Here is a 19,877-nt window from a genome sequence, read left to right on the forward strand (position 1 = left end):
TCTGCACCGCTGACTTTCTTCATTTTCCACGAGACTTGCTGTTGCCAAGGCTTGTTGGCTCCAATCCGGTTGCCGACACCTCTTTAAGCTGCAGACGTCGTGGGACCCTCCGAATCCAGCTCCTGGTCATCATCGATGCCTCCTGGACCTCGTGGCTGAAGAGTCAAAACACCCTTGATCACCTGAAATCACCCGACTTCCGTGGGCATCCATCTTCCTGGCCCGGGTCACTGGCAAGTGACTGTGAACACTGTCCCTTCTGCTTTCAGGTCTTCTTCATCTTGAATCCAGCCATGGATTCCACCGGACACTTCTCAAGTCTTCGTAATGAAGCAGCAAAGCTTCTTTGGCTTCCATTGAAAACGACGACGTGACCCGACGCCAAAAGACACCTATGCACCCGGCTTCCCTGGGTGAGGTAACTAGTGCACTCCAGTGCTCCTGTGTGTGTTGGCCCTCGAATTACTTACCTTGTAAGTGGCTTGCTTGTAGAGTTCCTCGAAGTACCCTAAAACTTTAAAAATCCAACCGCGACTTGCTCCATTGAAATCAATAGAGAACCCGCGGCTATGTTCCCACACTGCACGCGTCTCCCGTGGGTCTTTTACTTACCTGCCTTGGGTCGATTAGTGAAGCCCCAGCGATTATACAGGCCCTAGGCCTTGTCCCCTTGCAAGTCGACTTTCTTAAACCTCTTTTTTAGTATATGGTCTGGTACGCCCCTAGGGCCCCAGCCATATTTGTGCTTAATTTATTGTGAAACGTTGCTATTTGCATATGTTCCTGACTTATAATCTTATAAAGAGATTAGTAGAGTGTGTCTAGTAATAAATACATATATATTTGATATATATACCTGTGTGTTGTCCTTTCATTTGGTAATTCAAGAGATTATAAGGTAAAACAAGCTGCTTTACATTCCTCAGAGACTTAGCCTGAAGGCTGCTCTCCACAGCTACCACTAGGATAGCTTTCTTTAAAAGGTTGTCTTAAACCTATCTACCATAAGAGTCGAACTGGACTGGTGCAAGGTGGCCACTATAACTAGTGACCAGCAAATGCCAGGCCAACTTCTCACAATCCTTAAGACTTTTTACATTGAAAACAGTATTCTTTCTCTCCATCACGTCGGCACCCCATGTGCGTAAGCTACAGGTGCTATTGGTAAAACCTCCCCAAACTATCTTCTTCCAGGACATGTTGGTGTTGAGGACCCAGGCAGCTTAACTCCCAAAAGTCATGGCTCCCTTCCATGGTGGCCAGTCAGTCACCTTGCCTACATTCTTTGTTCTGCCTCATTCCTCCAAAGAAGAGGAGGGACTCCATTGCCTTCATCCTAAGAAGCTGTGTAGTTTTTATATCAATCGAATGAAAGATCATAGGGTAGACAATCAGCTTTTCATTGGCTTTTCAGGTGCAAAGAAGGGCAAGGCAGTACCAAAAGAGGAACCTATCAAATACCAGTGGGGATTGTCCTATGCACTAAGATCAGGTATTCACTGGTGAAAAAGCAACCCCTCCAAAGGCCTGAGCAACTCATTCTAGTAGGGCCAAGGCTGCTACAACGGCATTGACATTTTGGTCTGAATCCAACCTCCATCTATGGGTGACATTGCTTTGGGGCCTATTTTAAAGGTGAGTACTCTGCAGTTACAAATATTGCCTCCATAAAAGACTCCAGTATTCCCCCCTCACTCTCTCCTCCCCCTTTGCCTCCGTACAGACTCACTATTTCACACTCACCCCCTCCTTCCCATTTGCCTCCATACAGACTCCAGTATTTCCACCTCCCCCTCAGCCTATCCTCCCCCTTTGCCTACACACAGACTCCAGTATTTCCCCCTTACAATCAGCCCACACTACTCCAGCTTGATGTGGTTTATTTTTTTTATTTTATTATTATTATTTTTTTTTTTTTGTTTCTTGAAATTTTCAAGTGCGAACAGCAAGAACACATATCCATCCTTTGTTACATAATATAGAATACATAGCAGCATTACAGGACAACTGTGGCAGATTCAAGTACATTCCAGCTAATCACAGTAAAACAGCAAAGCATACATCAATGGCAGGAGGGCATTTAGATACATTATTTTGCAGGCGGGTGGGTTAACACATAAGCAGTGAAAGGACCCCAAATGTCGCGAGGCCTGGAGGCTTGCGGCAACTCCTCTCCATAGCACACCAATTGATCACGACAGTATGCAACATCTTTAAACCATTGTGTCATCTGTGGTGCAGGTCTACCATCCCAGTGAATTGAAACCCTGCGTCTCACCAACAGCAGCCGCATTGCCGCCAGCCTACGATTACAGTATTTAAGCTTAAGTACATTTCCCAGGAGGCATAGTGTCATATCACAGGCCACACTCTCATCAATCATTTCACCCAGAGCCTTCGTAACTTTATCTCAGAAGTCTGACACCTTTGGACAGCTCCAGGCAAGGTGACAGAAGTCAGCATTATCCGCCCCACAGCGCCGACAGCAGGAAGAGTCCCGGAGCCCATATTTATGGAGCTGCACTGGCGTATAATACATTTGATGGAGATACCTATAATGAATTAATCGCAAGTTTCCATTTGATGCATATTGACTCGTTAGCCTACAACAGGACTCCCACTCCTCCTCTGTCAGAGGTTGTGCAAATACCTCATTCCACCGTCCCATTAGCCCCCGAGCAATAGTCTTCTCATCAGTCTGTGAGGCGTTGTACAACCTGATAATTAATTTAGTCCGAAGCTTCGAAGTGTAAAGGATTTGTAAGGCTGCCAGAGTGGGAGGTTCGTCAGGAAACCCAGGATACCACGCCCGAACCGCAGCTCTCAAGCGACTGTATACAAACGTCGCCATGGCAGGCCTGGATTCGTCCCCCACAAATGTCTGAAGGTCAATAAATTTGCCAGCAGGGTAAACATCACCCATAATGCAAATTCCTGCTTTGTGCAAAACTGAGAGTGAACCCGGCTCACTAGATACCAATATTCCCTCATGGTAAAGAAGTGGCATGGACGGTGCATACAATGGCAATCTCGCAGCATGTTTCCCAAGTTCCTTCCATGCATGTGTGGTACACTGTACAGTATCTATTTCACCTTTCTCAAACACCGTAGTCCTGTTCACTATCATCGCCTTCAACGGTACTGGTCGCACCGCTCCAGCCTCAACCGCTACATGTGGTGTATATGGCGGTGCAGCCTGCCAGTAAAAGGCGTATTGCGCTTGGGCACATAGATAATATAAATGCATATCAGGCACACAAAAGCCTCCCTGTTCATAAGGTCTTGTCAAGACCTCCCATCTAACACGCGTTTTTTTCCCTCCCCAGACCAGCGCAGTCAATAAGCCGGGGAGTGTGGTAAAGAAATGCGACTTCAAAATAATGGGTATGGTGGTAAACAGATATAAAAATGTAGGTAAAACTATCATTTTAATTAGGGCCACACGGTCCGCAAACGTCAATGGAAGACGTATCCATCGAGCGACCTGCTCCTCAAGTCGGGTGATCGCCGTGCCATAGTTTTCACTACGAAAGCATTGCAGATCCTTGTGCACCCACACTCCCAAATATTTAACAGAGTCGTCACTCCACAGCAAAGGAAATCCCAGCTCAAACTGCTTTGCGGAGGTCGTCAGAGAGAGCACCACTGATTTATTCCAATTTATCCCTAAACCGGAGTGCCATTCGAACCGTATATATTCCCTAATGAGCTGTTCCAGGTATACTGCTGGTTCGCGCACATATAAAACCATGTCATCAGCGTACATGGAAACTGCCAATGGTCTGTGATGAAAACACAATGCTGCCTTGGCGTGAGGCTGCCACAGTATACAAGCCAAGGGCTCCAGCACAATCGCAAAATGAATAGGCGACAGTGGACAACCCTGTCGTGTTCCATGCCGAATTGGAAATTGCTCGGAAGTCCTACCATTCACTCGCACTCGGGCCACGGGGGTGTCATACAATAACTTAATCCAGTTAGTATAAACATACGGCACGCCCATATGATGCAATACCGCTATCATATACCGCCATGAGATGGAGTCGAATGCCTTCGCGGCGTCCAAAAGGACCGCCGCAGCAGGCAATGTGGGTTCTAGTAGATGTAAAACTGCAAATAATGTGAGCAAGTTATGGGCTGTGGATCGCGCTGGGACGAACCCCGTTTGGTCTGGCAGCACCATGACAGGCAACAATAGCTGCAACCTTGTGGCTAGTACCTTTGCAAGTATTTTAACGTCTGTATTCATTAATGACAGCGGCCAGTGGGACTCACACCTGTCAGAGTCTTTCCCAGGTTTCAATAAAGTTACAATCAGTGCCTCGCGCAGTGTATCAGATGGGGTCTTTTGCTCATAGGCATCCTCAAACATAGCATGTAAGTGCGGCACCAGAAAATCAATGTATTCCTTATAGAACTCTGCGGGGAGCCCATCCGTGCCTGTAGCTTTGCCATTGGGCAAAGCACGGATTCCATCACGGAGTTCATCATGCGTTATAGGGTGCATTAAAAAGTCTTGTTGCCGTTTTGACAGCCGCACCATGGCAATATCTTCCAGATATTATGCTGTTTCATCCTCGTCTGCCGTCTGTCTAGCTATGTACATATCAGTGTAATACTGTACAAAGGCAGTAAGTGTGCTTGCACTGTCACAATACCTAGCATACCCATCCGCAATAGCTTGGACCATACCACTTTTTGCCCATGAGCCTGTGAGCTTGTTTGCTAGAGCCCTCCCTGTCCTACCGCCCTCAACATAATATCTGGCCTCCCACCGACGCAACACATGTTTGATCACCGAGCCCGCTAAGTCATTATATTCAGTTACTTTAGCTCGAATGGTCGCCAAGAGCTGGCTGTCAAATGTTGCTTCATATTGACTTTCTAGTTCTATCAGATCTAGTTCTAAGCGCTTCATTGATCCTCGCAGCGATTTAAGTACCCCCGCGTGCAATCCTATACACACACCTCGGATAGTAACTTTAAATGCTTCCCATACTGTACTTAACTTGTCAACCAAGCTGACATTGTCAGCAAAGTAATTCATAATGGCTTCCCTTACCCCCTCCCGGAACACCTGATCTTGCAGGGCTGTGGCCTGTAACCTCCATTGAAACTGACGGCGTGTATGAGGGAATCATCAGTTGAAATAAGGACGGGGAGTGATCAGAGAGCGTTCTGGGTAAATGATGCACAGCAGTGACCAGCGAGTTCACCACATCTGTAACCAACCAATAGTCGAGACGCGACCAAGATTGACACGCGTAAGAATGACATGTGCCCTCCCTCCGCCCGGGATGCCTGAGCCTCCAAATATCTATTAGTGAGAGGTCCTGCATGCCATTTTTAACTGCCTGTGCGGCCTTCTTAACTACAGACTCCGCCACGGAATGACGGCCTAGGTTCAAATCTAAAACCACATTCAGATCCCCCCCACAAATAATAAGGGCTGGTTGCAACCAATGTATTTTGTTCTAGATCTCAGCAAAGAACTCGGGGTCGTTGACATTAGGACCATATAAATGAAGCAGAGTCAACATCATGCCGCACAGCCGCCCTTGGACAATAATGTATCTACCATTATCATCTATGTCCACATGCGTCGACGAGAAGGGATAGCCCTTACGTATCAAAATCATTACACCCCTCGCATAGGAGGAGTAGGATGATGCCCATTTTGCCTCCACCCATTTTGTGGCTACCTTGTCTGCCGCCTGCTTAGTCAAGTGCATTTCTTGAAGAAACACCACCTGCACATTGTGCCTATCCAGGTAGGCCAGCACCTGCCTTGTCTTTCTCGGATTATTGAGGCCCCTGACGTTCCACGTTATCCATGTATGTTTGCCCACCTCAACCGCCATTTATTACAATCATAATGGGTGCATCACATTGTGTCACTGTATACAAGCTGTATGTCACACTTCGGCCACTACAATGTATTCTAAGTCGCAAAGGATTGCAAGAAAACAAACACCCAACCACCGCCCCCCCCCCCACCCACACAGGCATCCCAATCATGCCCAGCAGCCCCGGTATAAGAAACTTACCACTCCAAAAAACCTCCCCTCTACCCACCACAAGCAGAAAACCTGCCCGTACCCTAGTAACAAACGTAGAACAATTTGGAGTGTACCCTTATGGAGATCGCTAGCAGCCAAGATACCCCTTTGTTGGAATGAAGGGGGGCCAGGCCATACCCATGTTGCCCCCTCAGCAGAACAGACCATAACCTGTTGCATCAAGACAAGTGCACATAGAAAACACAGGAGCTCGGGACTTACATGCAATCCCCAAGACATGCAGCACTGACCACCCCCGACCTCCAGAGGTGCGCAACCTGACTCATTACAGCCCCCATCCCAGCCCATAGCATGTCCAATCCCATACAATCATATATCATATGCAGCAACATGAGGATATTATAAGTTCGTACATCCAATGACTAACTGCACAAGTATTAACACAACACAGTTCCAGCAAAACCGTGCTCTGGAGTTTTAAGCTCATTCCCGTGCATACACAGGCGCCCCCAACAGGGCCAGTGCACGAGCAACCAGCAACAGCCAATCATTAATGGTCTCAAAAAAGGAAATACATACCACAATTCCAGAGGCAAACTGCAACCTTACATTGAGAAAAAGATAACAAAAAGAAGCTCATAATTGCATGACATTGCGTGCATGAGGTACGTCAGATCTTACGCCAGTACATTGTGGACAACAGCAACAGAGACAGTCCGCCATACTTCCATAGCCGCTTCAATCCTCACTGTCTGCTTCGTCACCTTCCGTCCTCGACGCGGCCCTGTGCTCTAGCTGGTGGCCTCACCATATTGCAGCTCTAATCCGAGGCGAGAGGCCCACTTCACTGCTCAGCAGGGGTCCGCAGCGCCCGATCATGCATCGTGCGGGAGGCCGACAGCAGGCAGCAAAGGATCCTCCTTATGAAGCTGCTCCGATTACGAGCGCCTGCACCACAGCCAGGGGTCCCGCTTCCAGCACCGGCAGCCGCAGCAGGAGGCCCCGGCACCAGAGCCGCACTGCCACTCACTTACCCAGGGAAGGCAGGCCTCGATGATAATGCCAGCGCCGCCAGCCGCCTCCCGCACACCTGCCGCGCGTCTCAAATCACCGCGCCCGGCAAAGTCTTTAATCTGCACCGCTCCGGAAGGCTCCACTCCATCAGCCGCAGCCCAGTAGCGCGTCTCGGTGTGCATCCTCTCATGAAAACAGCATACAAGATGAGCCACCAGATGCGCTCAACACCGCGATCTGCCGCCCGCATTCAGGGGAATCAATTGCGTTGCAGCACGATGTCCGAGTCCACCGATGCGGTACAAAAGGGGGTGGTGATGGACGGAGCATCAGAACCAATCAAACACTCACACCCAGTCAACAGATCTGGGTTTGATCCATCACCGTTCTTTAGCCCACTCTGCCACCCCAGTTCAAACATGGCCATATGCAAATCAGTCTGAACCTGTGCCTCATGGGAACAGTCCTGCCCGAACTGCCAAGCCATGCCTTCCCTAGACCGGAAACAAGCTTCCTAGGACCGGTTTCTGGTATTTCAGCCGTATTCAGCCAGGCTTGCTTGAATCCAGTGGCAAAGTGAGCAAGGGACTCACGTCTGAGCATACCCTGCCAACTTATGGCGAACAAAGCGGTACAAAAGGGGGTGGTGATGGACGGAGCATCAGAACCAATCAAACACTCACACCCAGTCAACAGATCTGGGTTTGATCCATCACCATTCTTTAGCCCACTGTGCCACCCCAGTTCAGACATGGCCATATGCAAATCAGTCTGAACCTGTGCCTCATGGGAACAGTCCTGCCCGAACTGCCAAGCCATGCCTTCCCTAGACCGGAAACAAGCTTCCTAGGATCGGTTTCTGGCAGTTCAGCCGTCTTCAGCCAGGCTTGCTTGAATCCAGTGGCAAAGTGAGCAAGGGACTCACGTCTGAGCATACCCTGCCAACTTATGGCGAACAAAGCGGTACAAAAGGGGGTGGTGATGGACGGAGCATCAGAACCAATCAAACACTCACACCCAGTCAACAGATCTGGGTTTGATCCATCACCGTTCTTTAGCCCACTCTGCCACCCCAGTTCAGACATGGCCATATGCAAATCAGTCTGAACCTGTGCCTCATGGGAACAGTCCTGCCCGAACTGCCAAGCCATGCCTTCCCTAGACTGGAAACAAGCTTCCTAGGACCGGTTTCTGGCATTTCAGCCGTCTTCAGCCAGGCTTGCTTGAATCCAGTGGCAAAGTGAGCAAGGGACTCGCGTCTGAGCATACCCTGCCAACTTATGGCGAACAAAGCGGTACAAAAGGGTGTGGTGATGGACGGAGCATCAGAACCAATCAAACACTCACACCCAGTCAACAGATCTGGGTTTGATCCATCACCGTTCTTTAGCCCACTCTGCCACCCCAGTTCAGACATGGCCATATGCAAATCAGTCTGAACCTGTGCCTCATGGGAACAGTCCTGCCCGAACTGCCAAGAACGGTGATGGATCAAACCCAGATCTGTTGACTGGGTGTGAGTGTTTGATTGGTTCTGATGCTCCGTCCATCACCACCCCCTTTTGTACTGCCGAGTTCACCGATGAACACAGGATAATTGATGGATTTCTGCCCTGACCAGCAGAGCTGCACTAGTGTGCAGCCATTTGGCTGCAGGCACGCTAGCGCCCCCGATGTGGTTTATTTTGTGTCTGCTTTCATTAGTAACCACTTTGTGCTCTTACCTGCAGCAGTGTCTATAGCAGCTCAAATTATACCCAATCTCTACCCTCTGAAGAATTGAAACAAGCATTAGCAATGCCAATCAGTCATAAATGAAAGCCCCTCCTAAGTCACTGGTGAGTTTAGGCATTCAATAAGTGAACACAGATGCACTGTAAAACTCACTTGCACCCATTCACCCACTTACTCTTACATCCACCGACTCCCATCCTCAGTAAAATAATAAGTACAAAGTGCTTGTTTACGCACCACTTGCAGGTTTTCAAAACAGATAAATAAAAGGCATTGTCATTTACAACGCCAATAGCTCAAACTCTCGCAAATGCGAGACCTATTGCTTTGCAAATGCTTGTTTTCCCTTTGTCTCTGAGAGTTTGCCAGCGTTTTTGCTTTTTTGTTAAACGGTCTGAGGGGCACTTGATACTGAGTGTCTGAAGGGCACTTGATCCTGAGGGTGCCCTCAAACTGCAAAGAAACACCACTTTCATTCACACTGAGACGAGCGACCCTCCATTGGAATCTCACCCCTATACATTCTCTGCACAACCCTTGGGTAGTAACATATTGAAGTATTGTCGGTCCAGTAGCTGCTTCCAGGAGAGCTCCTTGCTGGCCTCCTATTTGTAAAATAGGTCTGCATGCTTAGAAAAAACCTGAGCTATTTCGTTTTCTTATTTGTGTATGTGATGTTTGTGAACCTCATGTGCTTAAGCGATCTTCAGTATGTGTACTCTTTGGGAAATGCTCTACAAACTCTATCTAGTAAAGTACCTGTCATTAAGATCACACTTAGTTGCTAGGTTTATTTGTGGAAGTCGTGCATGTAAGATGGAGGGCAGAGGAAATACACAAGGTTTGCTGCGTCATTGCCTCCTTGAAAGTGCACCTTGACCCCTGCATGTAGGCTAAAGTCACAGCAATGCATTCTCAGACCAACGCCTTTCCAGAGAGAGGGAAGATCTGCCTAGCTTATATTGTGTGAACCTTTAAACAGGGAGGATGCACTAACTGTGATTTGGGTGGATAATAGCCCTTTTGCCCGAACTAGAAAATATACGCATGTGTTTCCTTCCAGCTTGCTGAAATGAAAGCCAGTTGGACACGAACATTGATGGACCTTTCTGCTACTGATGGGTTTAGATTGTGAAGCTGAGTGCTCTTGTCAGATAAAGTGCTGTGTGGTGCACTCTAAATCAAGCCATTAGTGCTTCTGGGCATGTTGTTACTTTGTGCCCGATTGTGGTTCATGATTGAGCCTCGTCTGCTGATTCGAAGCTTCTGTGGCCCACAGGCAGTGAGATTTACTCATTTTAGGAGACCTAAACAATTAAACATAAACCCATCAGGTAGGCTTACCTCCCTGGACCGGAAACTACTTCAAAACTCCCAGACAGAGCCCCTTTGCTTTGCATGTTACATGTTATACTGTATTTGTGCTTGTGTTGTTTTAACTTTTGAGTGTTGGTAAATATATACTACAAATGTAGGTTAAGGCTTGTAAACTGGCTGCAGGGAATTGGTGGAAGGTATTAGGTCTTACATTTTAGAGCGTTATGATTGTTATTAGTTAGCAATTATGAAAAGTGTATGCCTGCGAACATTGCTGGACCATTACAGTGCTCTCATGACTGTATTGCTTGGGTATAGTCTTTTCACTTTTAAGATTGTGCCTATGTACATTATGATGATCGAGAAGTGTATAAAGTATTACCTGCCAGGGGGCCTGGTTTGAACACTGTGTTTGTGTTAAATTACCTTTTTTGTGTATTGCTGCGTGTACTTTTTATTCATACCTTAAACACATTTATGTTTTTGAGATGTTATTAAAGCGTTGTGTAGGCACCACTCTAGCTGGGCTTTTGCATCTTTGTTCAAATTGTGAGATATACAAACACTTGCAAACTGCCAGGTGAGAAGATTCTTTCAGTTTTTTCTTACCTGCGTGTCTAGTCATAGGTCAATTTATTCTGCTATGTGGGTTCGGTTTTGTTCTCCAAGACTCTCAGAAGACTTTGAATTGTCTCAGCTGTAATGATGCTTTTGTTTTCCTTGATATGCGTCTTGTGTCTTATTGTCTGCATCTATCTGATTGTTTTTCAGGATTCACCATCATTATAGAACCTTTTGAGGACAGAACCCCAACGATCCCCAACCCAATTTTACACTTCAGGTACCTTGGAAGGGGGTGGTTACGGAGTTATATGATAATGGTCCATGGTGTCTTTTTATGGCAATGGCAGGGTTCACAACCTACACAGAAAACCGTGTAGCTGTGTAATGTAGAAATCACCTAGATGTCATACCTGGCAAGCCCATATGTCTTCTGTCATTAATAGCTATTATTAACGGTCAGGGGAGTTTGGTATTGGAGCTTGGCGCAAGTGTGGTTTACTCAGGCATGTCTGGTTGCATTTATGTAGCAGCTGGTCTCATTGATTATATTTAGATGCAGTCATGTTGCACCCTTTTTAGGTCTCGGCTAGCGAAGGCTGCGCTTGCGCAGTCTCGTTTGGCGAGATTTAATGTTTTCTAGTATGGGGCTTGAACCCGCCCCTCTTCCCCATTGGCTGGCTTCCTAAACGGAGGCCAGCCATTGGAGGAGAGGGGCGTCTGTCTATTTAAGCCCCGTCTTTTTCGGATTCGGGGGCGTGTTTTTTAGTTTCTTTCTCTCCTCTGGAATGTAAACATCCAGCCAATGGGAAGAGGAGAGAAAGAAAAACACGCCCCCGAATCCGAAAATGACGCTGCGTTTCTCCGAGGTATTTCTGCTTGAGGTATTTCTGCTTGACCTCGGAGAAAGATGGTTACAAAGTCGGCGAGCTCCTGCTCCTGTTCTTTTACTGCAGCATGTCTCTGCTCACATCCCCGTAACATCGCGCCTCCATCGCTGCTTTTTCCGTCTCTCCCTCCCCAGCTGCCCCCTGCACACACTCCTCCCCTCGCTCCACCACTCCAGCCCTCCATAACCCCCTCCCTGGCTGGCCGCCTCCTTGCTCCAGCTGCTTGCCCGGGCTCTCCCGCCCCCTCGGCCCCCTCCTCTGCTCCTGGATTCACCCTCTCTTCTTCCCTCCCTCCCTCCCTCCCTGGACCCTAGGAGGCGGCCTGGACACAACACTCCCAGCCACCAGGCGGCTCTGCGCAGGCCTCGGCTGCTTCCTGGAGGGACGGACAGACAGCTGGCCTCAGGCCGCACCCGGGGAAGGCCGCGGATACCATAACCCCCGAGGCCTCGGACCCTGAGGTAGGACCCGGTCACCGGCCTCAGCGCTTACTGCGACCCAGAGACGTCCCAGCCCTTCGTAAACTTTCCAGGCCCTGTGAGGAAGAGAGGGAAACCCTCCTCAACTTTCACAACAAACACAAATGTTTCTTTATTTGTGATGTAATGACAATTTTTTGCGCTTCACGCACAGCATCAGTGACCATGTTGTGCGTAATCAGAGCGGGTCACCGTGGTGGCTTCCTGCGGCAGGCCACAGAGTGCATAAGAACAGCACACCAATCATGGAATTTTCAGGTACTACAGACCAATTAAACTGCTCTTTAATTTTGTTATCCTGACTGTGAAAAGAAACCTGATCGAGAAGATATCATAATCCCTCCTTTAACGCACAACCCCTCCCAGCAGGTGCTCCTCTATGTGCTGTACCACGCTATGCAGAATCCCTTACAATTCGTCCTGAATTTGCAGAGGCACTTTAAGTTCCCTTCTTCCTGGGATATTTCCAGTGTTCAGAGACACATAGGGGAACACAGTCACAATACTTTCCATCCGGGCATTTAAACAGATTTCCTTTGGCCCTCACTGCGTCATGGTTTTAACCTAACAATAAATGGTTCCCAATCCATTACATTCTCACATTTCCAAAATAATTAGCAATATCTTATCCTTAACTGAAACGTCAGAGAAAGTCCCAGTATGCAATTTGCCTTTACTACATTGGTATTAAGTTCTCAGAGTTAACTCTTAAACCTTCCGCGTTAGTGTTTTGACACATGCATATGCGTTAATCTTCTCGGCGATAATGCTGCTGCTAGAAAGGAACTTTCGTTCTCTGGAGGTTAAAAAACGCCAAAGTGTACAAAATGCACAACGTACATTTCTTGTTGAACTGCCTTGTCACAAACGCATTCTTACTGAACTTGAAAGATTACCAGCATCCTTTTGTTCAAAGAAAATTAAAGTGTTACATTCCTGTTTTCTTTTGCTCAAACATTGACGTTTTATGAGGCACATTTTCACCACGTATGGAAAGCAAGCTGATTCAACAACCAGTAAATGTTTTGTTTTAACTCTGTGTCTTTCTTTTTAAATAAAAGTGCCCACTGGTCAGGGCTATAAGTAGGCCGGGTCTCACCGGGTCTGAGTACAGGCAGTTTTTTAAAGGAGACCTCTAAAGAGGTCTCTATTGGTCTTTGTTTTCTGCCCTGGCACAGACAGTCAATTTTTTTCCGGACTGCAGTGACAGCAGGCACATCGATGTGCATGTGCCCACACTGCTCACTTCTCACTGGTGGAGAAGTTACGGCATGACGTTATGCCAGGTGAGAGAGTAATTTTCTCTCTGGATTTCCCTTCACTTTTTGAAACTCAGGAGCAGCAACACTGTTGTGGTCTCACCAGGGCTTCAAGTGGAAGCTTTTTCAATAATATACAAGCGTTGTGTGTGTGGCTCTGTGTAAGTGTGGGTGGCTGTGTGTGTGTGTGGGAGGCTCTATGTGTGTGTGTGTGTGCCTCTGTGTGTGTGGCTCTGTGTGGGTGGCTTTTTTTGTGGGTGGCTCTATGTGTGGGTAACTGTGTGTAGGTGACTCTGTGTGGGTGGCTCTATTTGTGTGTGGGTTGCTCTATGTGAATAGCTCTGTGTAGGTGGCTCTGTGTGGGTGGCTCTGTGTGTGTGGGTGGCTTTGTGTGTGGCTCTGTGTGTGGGTGCAAATGCAATAGGTCTTGCATTTGAGATTTAAATGTTTTAAAAACAAAAACATAAACAAAAATAATGTCATGAGCAATGCCAATAGCTCTAACTTTAACAATGCCGAGACCATTGCATTGTAAATGCTTGTTTAAGAGGGGGATACTATTAAGCAGAGTGGGAAGGGTTTTTTAGAGTAGTGATACACGTGCCCTGTAAAGGATCACAGTATGAGTGGATTGTTAAAAAAAAAAAGTGTGCCTAATTGGCATGATGAAGTCAAGTACAAAGGATTGTTTCAGCAGGTATATCTGTACACAATGATGGAGTAGATGGAATTTGGGTAGAAGGTTCTAGCAGGATTATCTTCACATGCAGTAACATAGCAGTTTGTGGAACTGCTCCAAATAGAAATATCTGGTACAGTGATGGAGCTAGGTATAAGATCCTGTAGTAAGATGTAATATCTGTATCAGGAAGGGATTTAAGAAGGTAGTTGAAGTATTCACTTTGATAGCTTTATTTCGGTCGTTGACCATAAAAGCACAGATAAAATATGTACATACAAGATAAAACATAAATATTTATACATACAGATAAAAAGTTATTAAACAGGAGTTATCAAAGTTGAAATTTACACATCAATGATTTAATTAATAAAAGTGGACCTCCTCCGCCACATGCTATGCAAATAACGGGAGACAGTGAACACGATAGGGGGTGAGGTATCATAACGCAATATCCTGCATGCTTGTGCACATTGTTTTAAGCCTAAATTTCTACATAGTGGCACAAGCCATGATCTGCGTATTTCTTTATAGGCAGGGCAGAAGAATAAGATATGAGCTAAATCTTCTTTGGTTGCGTTACAAGCCGGACAAAGTCCCTCACTTCTTCCTGCCCATTTGCAGGTCAAGTCCCCGATTGGAAGGCAACCATACCTTAGCTGAATATATAACTTTTTGGCAATCGGGGGCTGGATTTGGTCTAAAAACTCCTCCCTGCTGGGTACCATCTTAACTTGCAAGAAGTCTGTAGTCAGCCTACCCATAGTCTGTGAGCGGTATAGCAGAGCTAGTTTGTGCTGTTTAAGTAGGACTAGCAACTCCTTCTTCTGTACCGCTAAACAGCTCACCCCTGGAGACTCCCAAAGTTGAGGCAGGCCTATCTGGTATATTAAGGCTTTAAGGTGGGATAACCAGGGTATATTTTTGGCCTTCAGTTGGTCCCAGATTGCTAAAAATTCAGCTCTATAGTCGTTAAGCTCGGGCACTGTCCATAACCTTCTCCAATATAGGAGGGGTCGGTTTGATAGAAATTCAGAAATGGGTTCCAGGTCTAGATCTAACCTCATGGGTATGAGAGGTGTGCTCTGAGGGAGCCCTAGCAAGTTTCTAACGAATGTGTGTTCAGCCTTTGATAGGGGTGATACACGAGTGTGACCCCAGAGTTCTGCACCATATGTAGCGGTAGGTCTGGCTTGAACCCTATACATTTCAAGGGCTGGGGAAACTGGTTTGAATTGCGTTTTCCTGTGAAACTTGCTAATGACACCAGCTACCTGTGTCAGCTTTAGGGCGGATTTGGTCACCTGGGGGCCCCAGCCGAAATCTTCGGTCAGGGTGACACCCAGGTAAACAAAAGTTCTGACCCTTTCGAGCGGGGTACCATTCAGAGATGGGCAGGGGCGGGTGCGCTTTGGTGGGCCGAAAATCATGTACTTTGTCTTATCTAAATTCATTTCAAGTCCCCGCAGAGCGCAGAATGTTACAAATCCGTCCAGGACCCTCTGGATGCCTGTTGATGTCCGTGATAACAATAGAGTGTCATCCGCGAACATCAGAGCAGGCACCCGCCCAGTTGACAAGCGAGGGGCGTCATTATTCCTGACCGCATCCAGGTCACCAACCAAGCCATTTATGTAAAGGCTGAAGAGTGTGGGTGCCAGGGCGCAACCCTGGCGTACTCCTCTGGTGACGGGGAAAGGGTCGGATAAATCACCGTTCTTCCCACAGCGTACCTGGGCGTAGTTCCCTTTGTGGAACCGCTTTAGAAGCTCTAGTAAATATGGGGGGAGCTTTAGGTCTTCCAATACCCTCCATAGCTTTTCCCTGGGCACAAGGTCGAAAGCGGCCCGTAGGTCAACAAATACCAGGTATAAGCTACAACCCTCCAGTATTACCGTCTTCCAGTACAAAACCTGCAATCTAAAAAGCTGGTCCAGGGTCGAAATCCCGGCTCTGAACCCGGCCTGTAGAGTGGTTAATATTTTATTTTCTTCTGCCCATTCTAGAATTCTATCCAAAATAATCCGACCCATAAGTTTCTGTGAGGTGTCCAAGAGGCTTATCGGTCTATAATTTGAGGGTACCAAGGGGGAACCTTTTTTGAATATAGGGACAATTTCAGCCCCGGCCCATGTGTCTGGGATGTTAGCTCCCTCAAGTACTGCATTAAACAGTGCCGCTAAATAGGGTGCCCAGATCCTGGGTTGGGAGTGGAAGAGGTCGCCAGGGACTTTGTCCAGGCCGGGTGCTTTATTATGGGGCTGCCTGGCGATGGCGTGCTCTACTTCCTTGATTGATATTCTAACAGTGCTTTCTGAAACTACCCCAACTCTAGCACCTACGTGGTCCGGAGGTTCCGCAGATATCATAGATCCTCGCGTACTGGGCTCACTCTGATAATCCGGGTTCGTTATCGTACCAGTGAAGCCATCCGGTTGAAATGCCCTCTCACCGACTTGGTGCACCAATACTTCCCCCGGGGGGGAGCTGTATAGGGTCGCAAAATGGGCTTCCCACACTGCGGGCGAAATATTTGGGAGAAAAGATTCCGCACTGTTTCTCCTGGTGTTATTCACTAAAGCTTCAAAAAAGAGGAGGAACCAAGAGCTTTTTAATGAGGTCCTGCACCGTGCTCCGAGGAATAGAGAACAAAACCAAGGGATGCAGTTCCTCTAGGGTAGCAGGGGAGTGGGAGGGGGGAGAGCAATTAGTCTCTATAGAATGCCCTCACACACCTAGCAAGGTGTCATGCTTCATCATAGGGCTGTGCTCCTCGTCGGGCCGGCGCTGCAATGCCCGACGGGCTCCCGCGAAGGGGCTCTTTTTCGGAGATCTTTTATAGAGACAGCCGTATGGGTGCGTGGGGGTCAGTGCAACAGGTGTAGTGAGTGGTGGTGTAGTGAGTTAAAATAGGTATGGTATTGCCAGACAATGAACCATTTTATTCTGATGGTATACCAGCCTAAGTAAAAATAGGTGATCCCAAGGGATTATAATGATCCCTAGGGAGATCAGACGGTCGACATGTTTCTTGCTCTATGCCCAAGCGGGTCGGTGGCAATTCATCAGGACCATGTGAGGAAGTGCTCAAAAAAATGTGTATCAACTCTACTACATAATTGGTGATGCAGAAATTGTCAATACATCACCATGCAATCCATTGGGTCCCTAAGAGTAGTGGACCCGTTGTTGCGGTACCTGGAAGAGAAAGGGAACAAAGGAGGACAACACAGACACATAAAATTAAACAGAATTGGAGAATTAGGTGCTATTGGGCTCCTGAAGGGAACCGTGCGTATGGTGTGACAGCCCTTTGAATGTGCTCACACAGTGACCCAGAACAGAGTCGTGTCCAATCCATATAGGTGTTGCCACATAAGTAATAGGTACAGACGCTAGACGGATGCTAAAATATGTAAAACAATGTGTACAGCTGGCACAGAGAATTAACAGACGTGGGGCATGCCTTAACGTAACAAGCTTAACAAGATGCGTGCGACTATGTGCACACCATATATGTAAATATGCCACAATGTTATCCTGTGCGCTAGACATGCTCTAAGGTGGGCGGATAAAGGTGAGACTACGTTCTGGTGTACAGCCCTTCGAAATCGTGACACGCACTAATTTGGCGGTGTTCGGAGTTCGAAATAACGATAAAAGTGGAGACGCTATTTCCATGGATACTACTGAACCCGGCTCGAAGACCAGGATCGTAATGGAAGTCGGAGGTCCCGTGCGGGGCAAACTCACCCCATTTGGGACAGAACTTGATGTACGGGTTCGCCTGGCGGCCAGGGAGCGCCTGTCCTAAAACAATACGAATGGACAAGGGAAGGTTATAGGGCCTGGCAAGTAAAGGTACAAGTAACGGAACCCAGGGGAGGAGGATTACTTACAGATTGTGGGCGCATTCACGGCCGGAATCCTACTGCGGCTCAGGCTTCCGTAACGCACCGCTGGGGGTGTGTTGCTGATAAAGGACGTGAGCGGACGTAGCCCCGGCGAGCGACTAGACCGCAGACATTGGCGGCCATGTTGGAAGTATCACAAAACTTTATTGTGCACGGAGTGAGGGGATCGACAATCCGGCCCGTTTTAAGTGCATAACACGAGCGTGCTAGGGAACAAGGCGTGTGAGAGATATGTAGTTAATTAAAAATGATAATGTGTGGCTTGATATTCCCTAGTCGGACATCGGCGTAGATTCTGTCATGAAAATAAAAATGTTTTTATGTTTTGACTGAATGTCGGACTGACAAGCCCATGGGTCTTGCCTAGGGTATCCACAATAGTGGCTGTAGGTCATCGCAATTGTCGGCACTAATCCAAGTCAGTCACCTTAATGGGTGTGCACGTCTCAGGTATGTGTCGGCCATCTCATGTAGCCAGACATTCATGTATTATTGAGAGTGGCCCAAGGTATATCATCGTTGAGGCCGTTGGTATGGCTCGAAATTCTAAAAATCCACTGTTGTTCCTTGCGGAAGAGGACTTCCTTACTGATTATTGGAAAGGCTTGAAGAACTGTCCATGAGAGGTCGTTGGCAGTGTGATTAGTTTCCAAGAAATGGGTGCACATTTTCGTGCTGATCTTTTTGCATCTAATGTTGCTCCGATGCTCGGAGATCCTGATCTTAACTGGACGTGTCGTCATGCCAATGTACATCAGGTCACACGGGCACTGAATTAAGTAAATGCAATTGCGGGTATTGCAATTTGTATGGGATCTTTGTTGCCAATTCAGAGTCTCCGAGAAGGTTATAGATTTACTCATTTTAGTGAGATTACATGCTGTGCATTGTCCGCATGGGTGATGGCCTGTCACAGGTGGGAGTCCCCACAGTCTCTGCTCAGCTCGTGGAGTTGGTTTGGGTCTGGTGCTGATAAGCATAGTCTTCAAATTGTCGGTTCTTTTGAATGCGAAACGTGGTTTAGGAACTTCCCAGCCTCCTACCGATAACAGCTTCCAATGCCTTTTGATTATTTTTTGGAAGGTGTTTGATTCAGAGGTGAAGGTGCTTACACACGTGATTAGGTCGGTTTTCATTTTCTCTGTAGAGGCCAGCAAGACATCTCTGTTGGTATTGCGAGCCCTTTTGTAGGCCGTTTGTGTAATAGTGCCCGGATATTCTCTGCGGGCTAGGTGGCCAGTGAGCTCATGTGCTTGTGATTTGAAGTCCTCCAGTGCGCTGCAATTGCGACGTAGTCTAAGATATTGCCCATATGGCAGGTTGTTATGTAAAGCCTTGGGGTGAAAGCTACTAAAGAGTAGTGGGCTATGGCTGTCGGTCGGTTTTTTGTAAGTTTTGGTGTTCAACCCCAAAGTGCTTTTTTGAATGAGCAGATCCAGAAACGGCAGTTCAAGCACGGAGGAGTTGGCTGTGAACCGCAGGTAGGGGTTAAGGGAATTCACCCACGCTACAAAAAGAGGGATGGCATTCAGATCCCCTTTCCAAAAAATGAGTATATCGTCAATATACCTCCGCCAAAGGGTAATGTTACCCTGGTAAATATTGGTCTCAGATAGGATGTGGTTGGCCTCAAAGTGTGCCATGTAGAGGCATGCCAGGCTGGGAGCAAATGTGCTCCCCATCGAAGTGCCCTGGACTTGATGGTACATGCGGTCTTCGAATTGGAAGTAGTTTTTTGTTAGGGCAATCTCTGCACACTCCATAATGAAAGAGATCGGTGTGGGCGAGTTCCATGTTTGTGCTCGCAGCACTTCTTCCACAACATCCAAAGTGGCCCTCTGAGGAATGTTGGTGTAGAGGGCCTCTACATCCATGGTGACAAGTGCATCCACACTACTGCCAGTCTCATTGACTTGTTTGATGATATTCAAGACGTCCCTTGTGTCTAGTAGAAAAGTTGGAGTTTTTTGTACCAGAGGGCGTAAAAAGTGGTCGCAGAACCGCGAGAGG

At 47.5% G+C, this 19,877-nt stretch overlaps 1 protein-coding gene across 1 annotated transcript in view; it reads left to right on the plus strand.

Annotated features, from left to right (window-relative positions):
* Positions 1–19,877, plus strand: part of ERCC2 (ERCC excision repair 2, TFIIH core complex helicase subunit) — a 1,160,844-nt gene that overhangs the window by 554,795 nt on the left and 586,172 nt on the right. Inside the window, exon 14 of the mRNA XM_085625578.1 lies at positions 10,857–10,926. Coding sequence (XP_085481704.1) covers positions 10,857–10,926 — 70 coding nt within the window. The remainder of the gene's footprint in view (positions 1–10,856; positions 10,927–19,877) is intronic.

This window comes from Triturus cristatus, chromosome 9, assembly GCF_964204655.1.
Source record: "Triturus cristatus chromosome 9, aTriCri1.1, whole genome shotgun sequence".
Classification (NCBI taxonomy): Eukaryota; Metazoa; Chordata; class Amphibia; order Caudata; family Salamandridae; genus Triturus; species Triturus cristatus.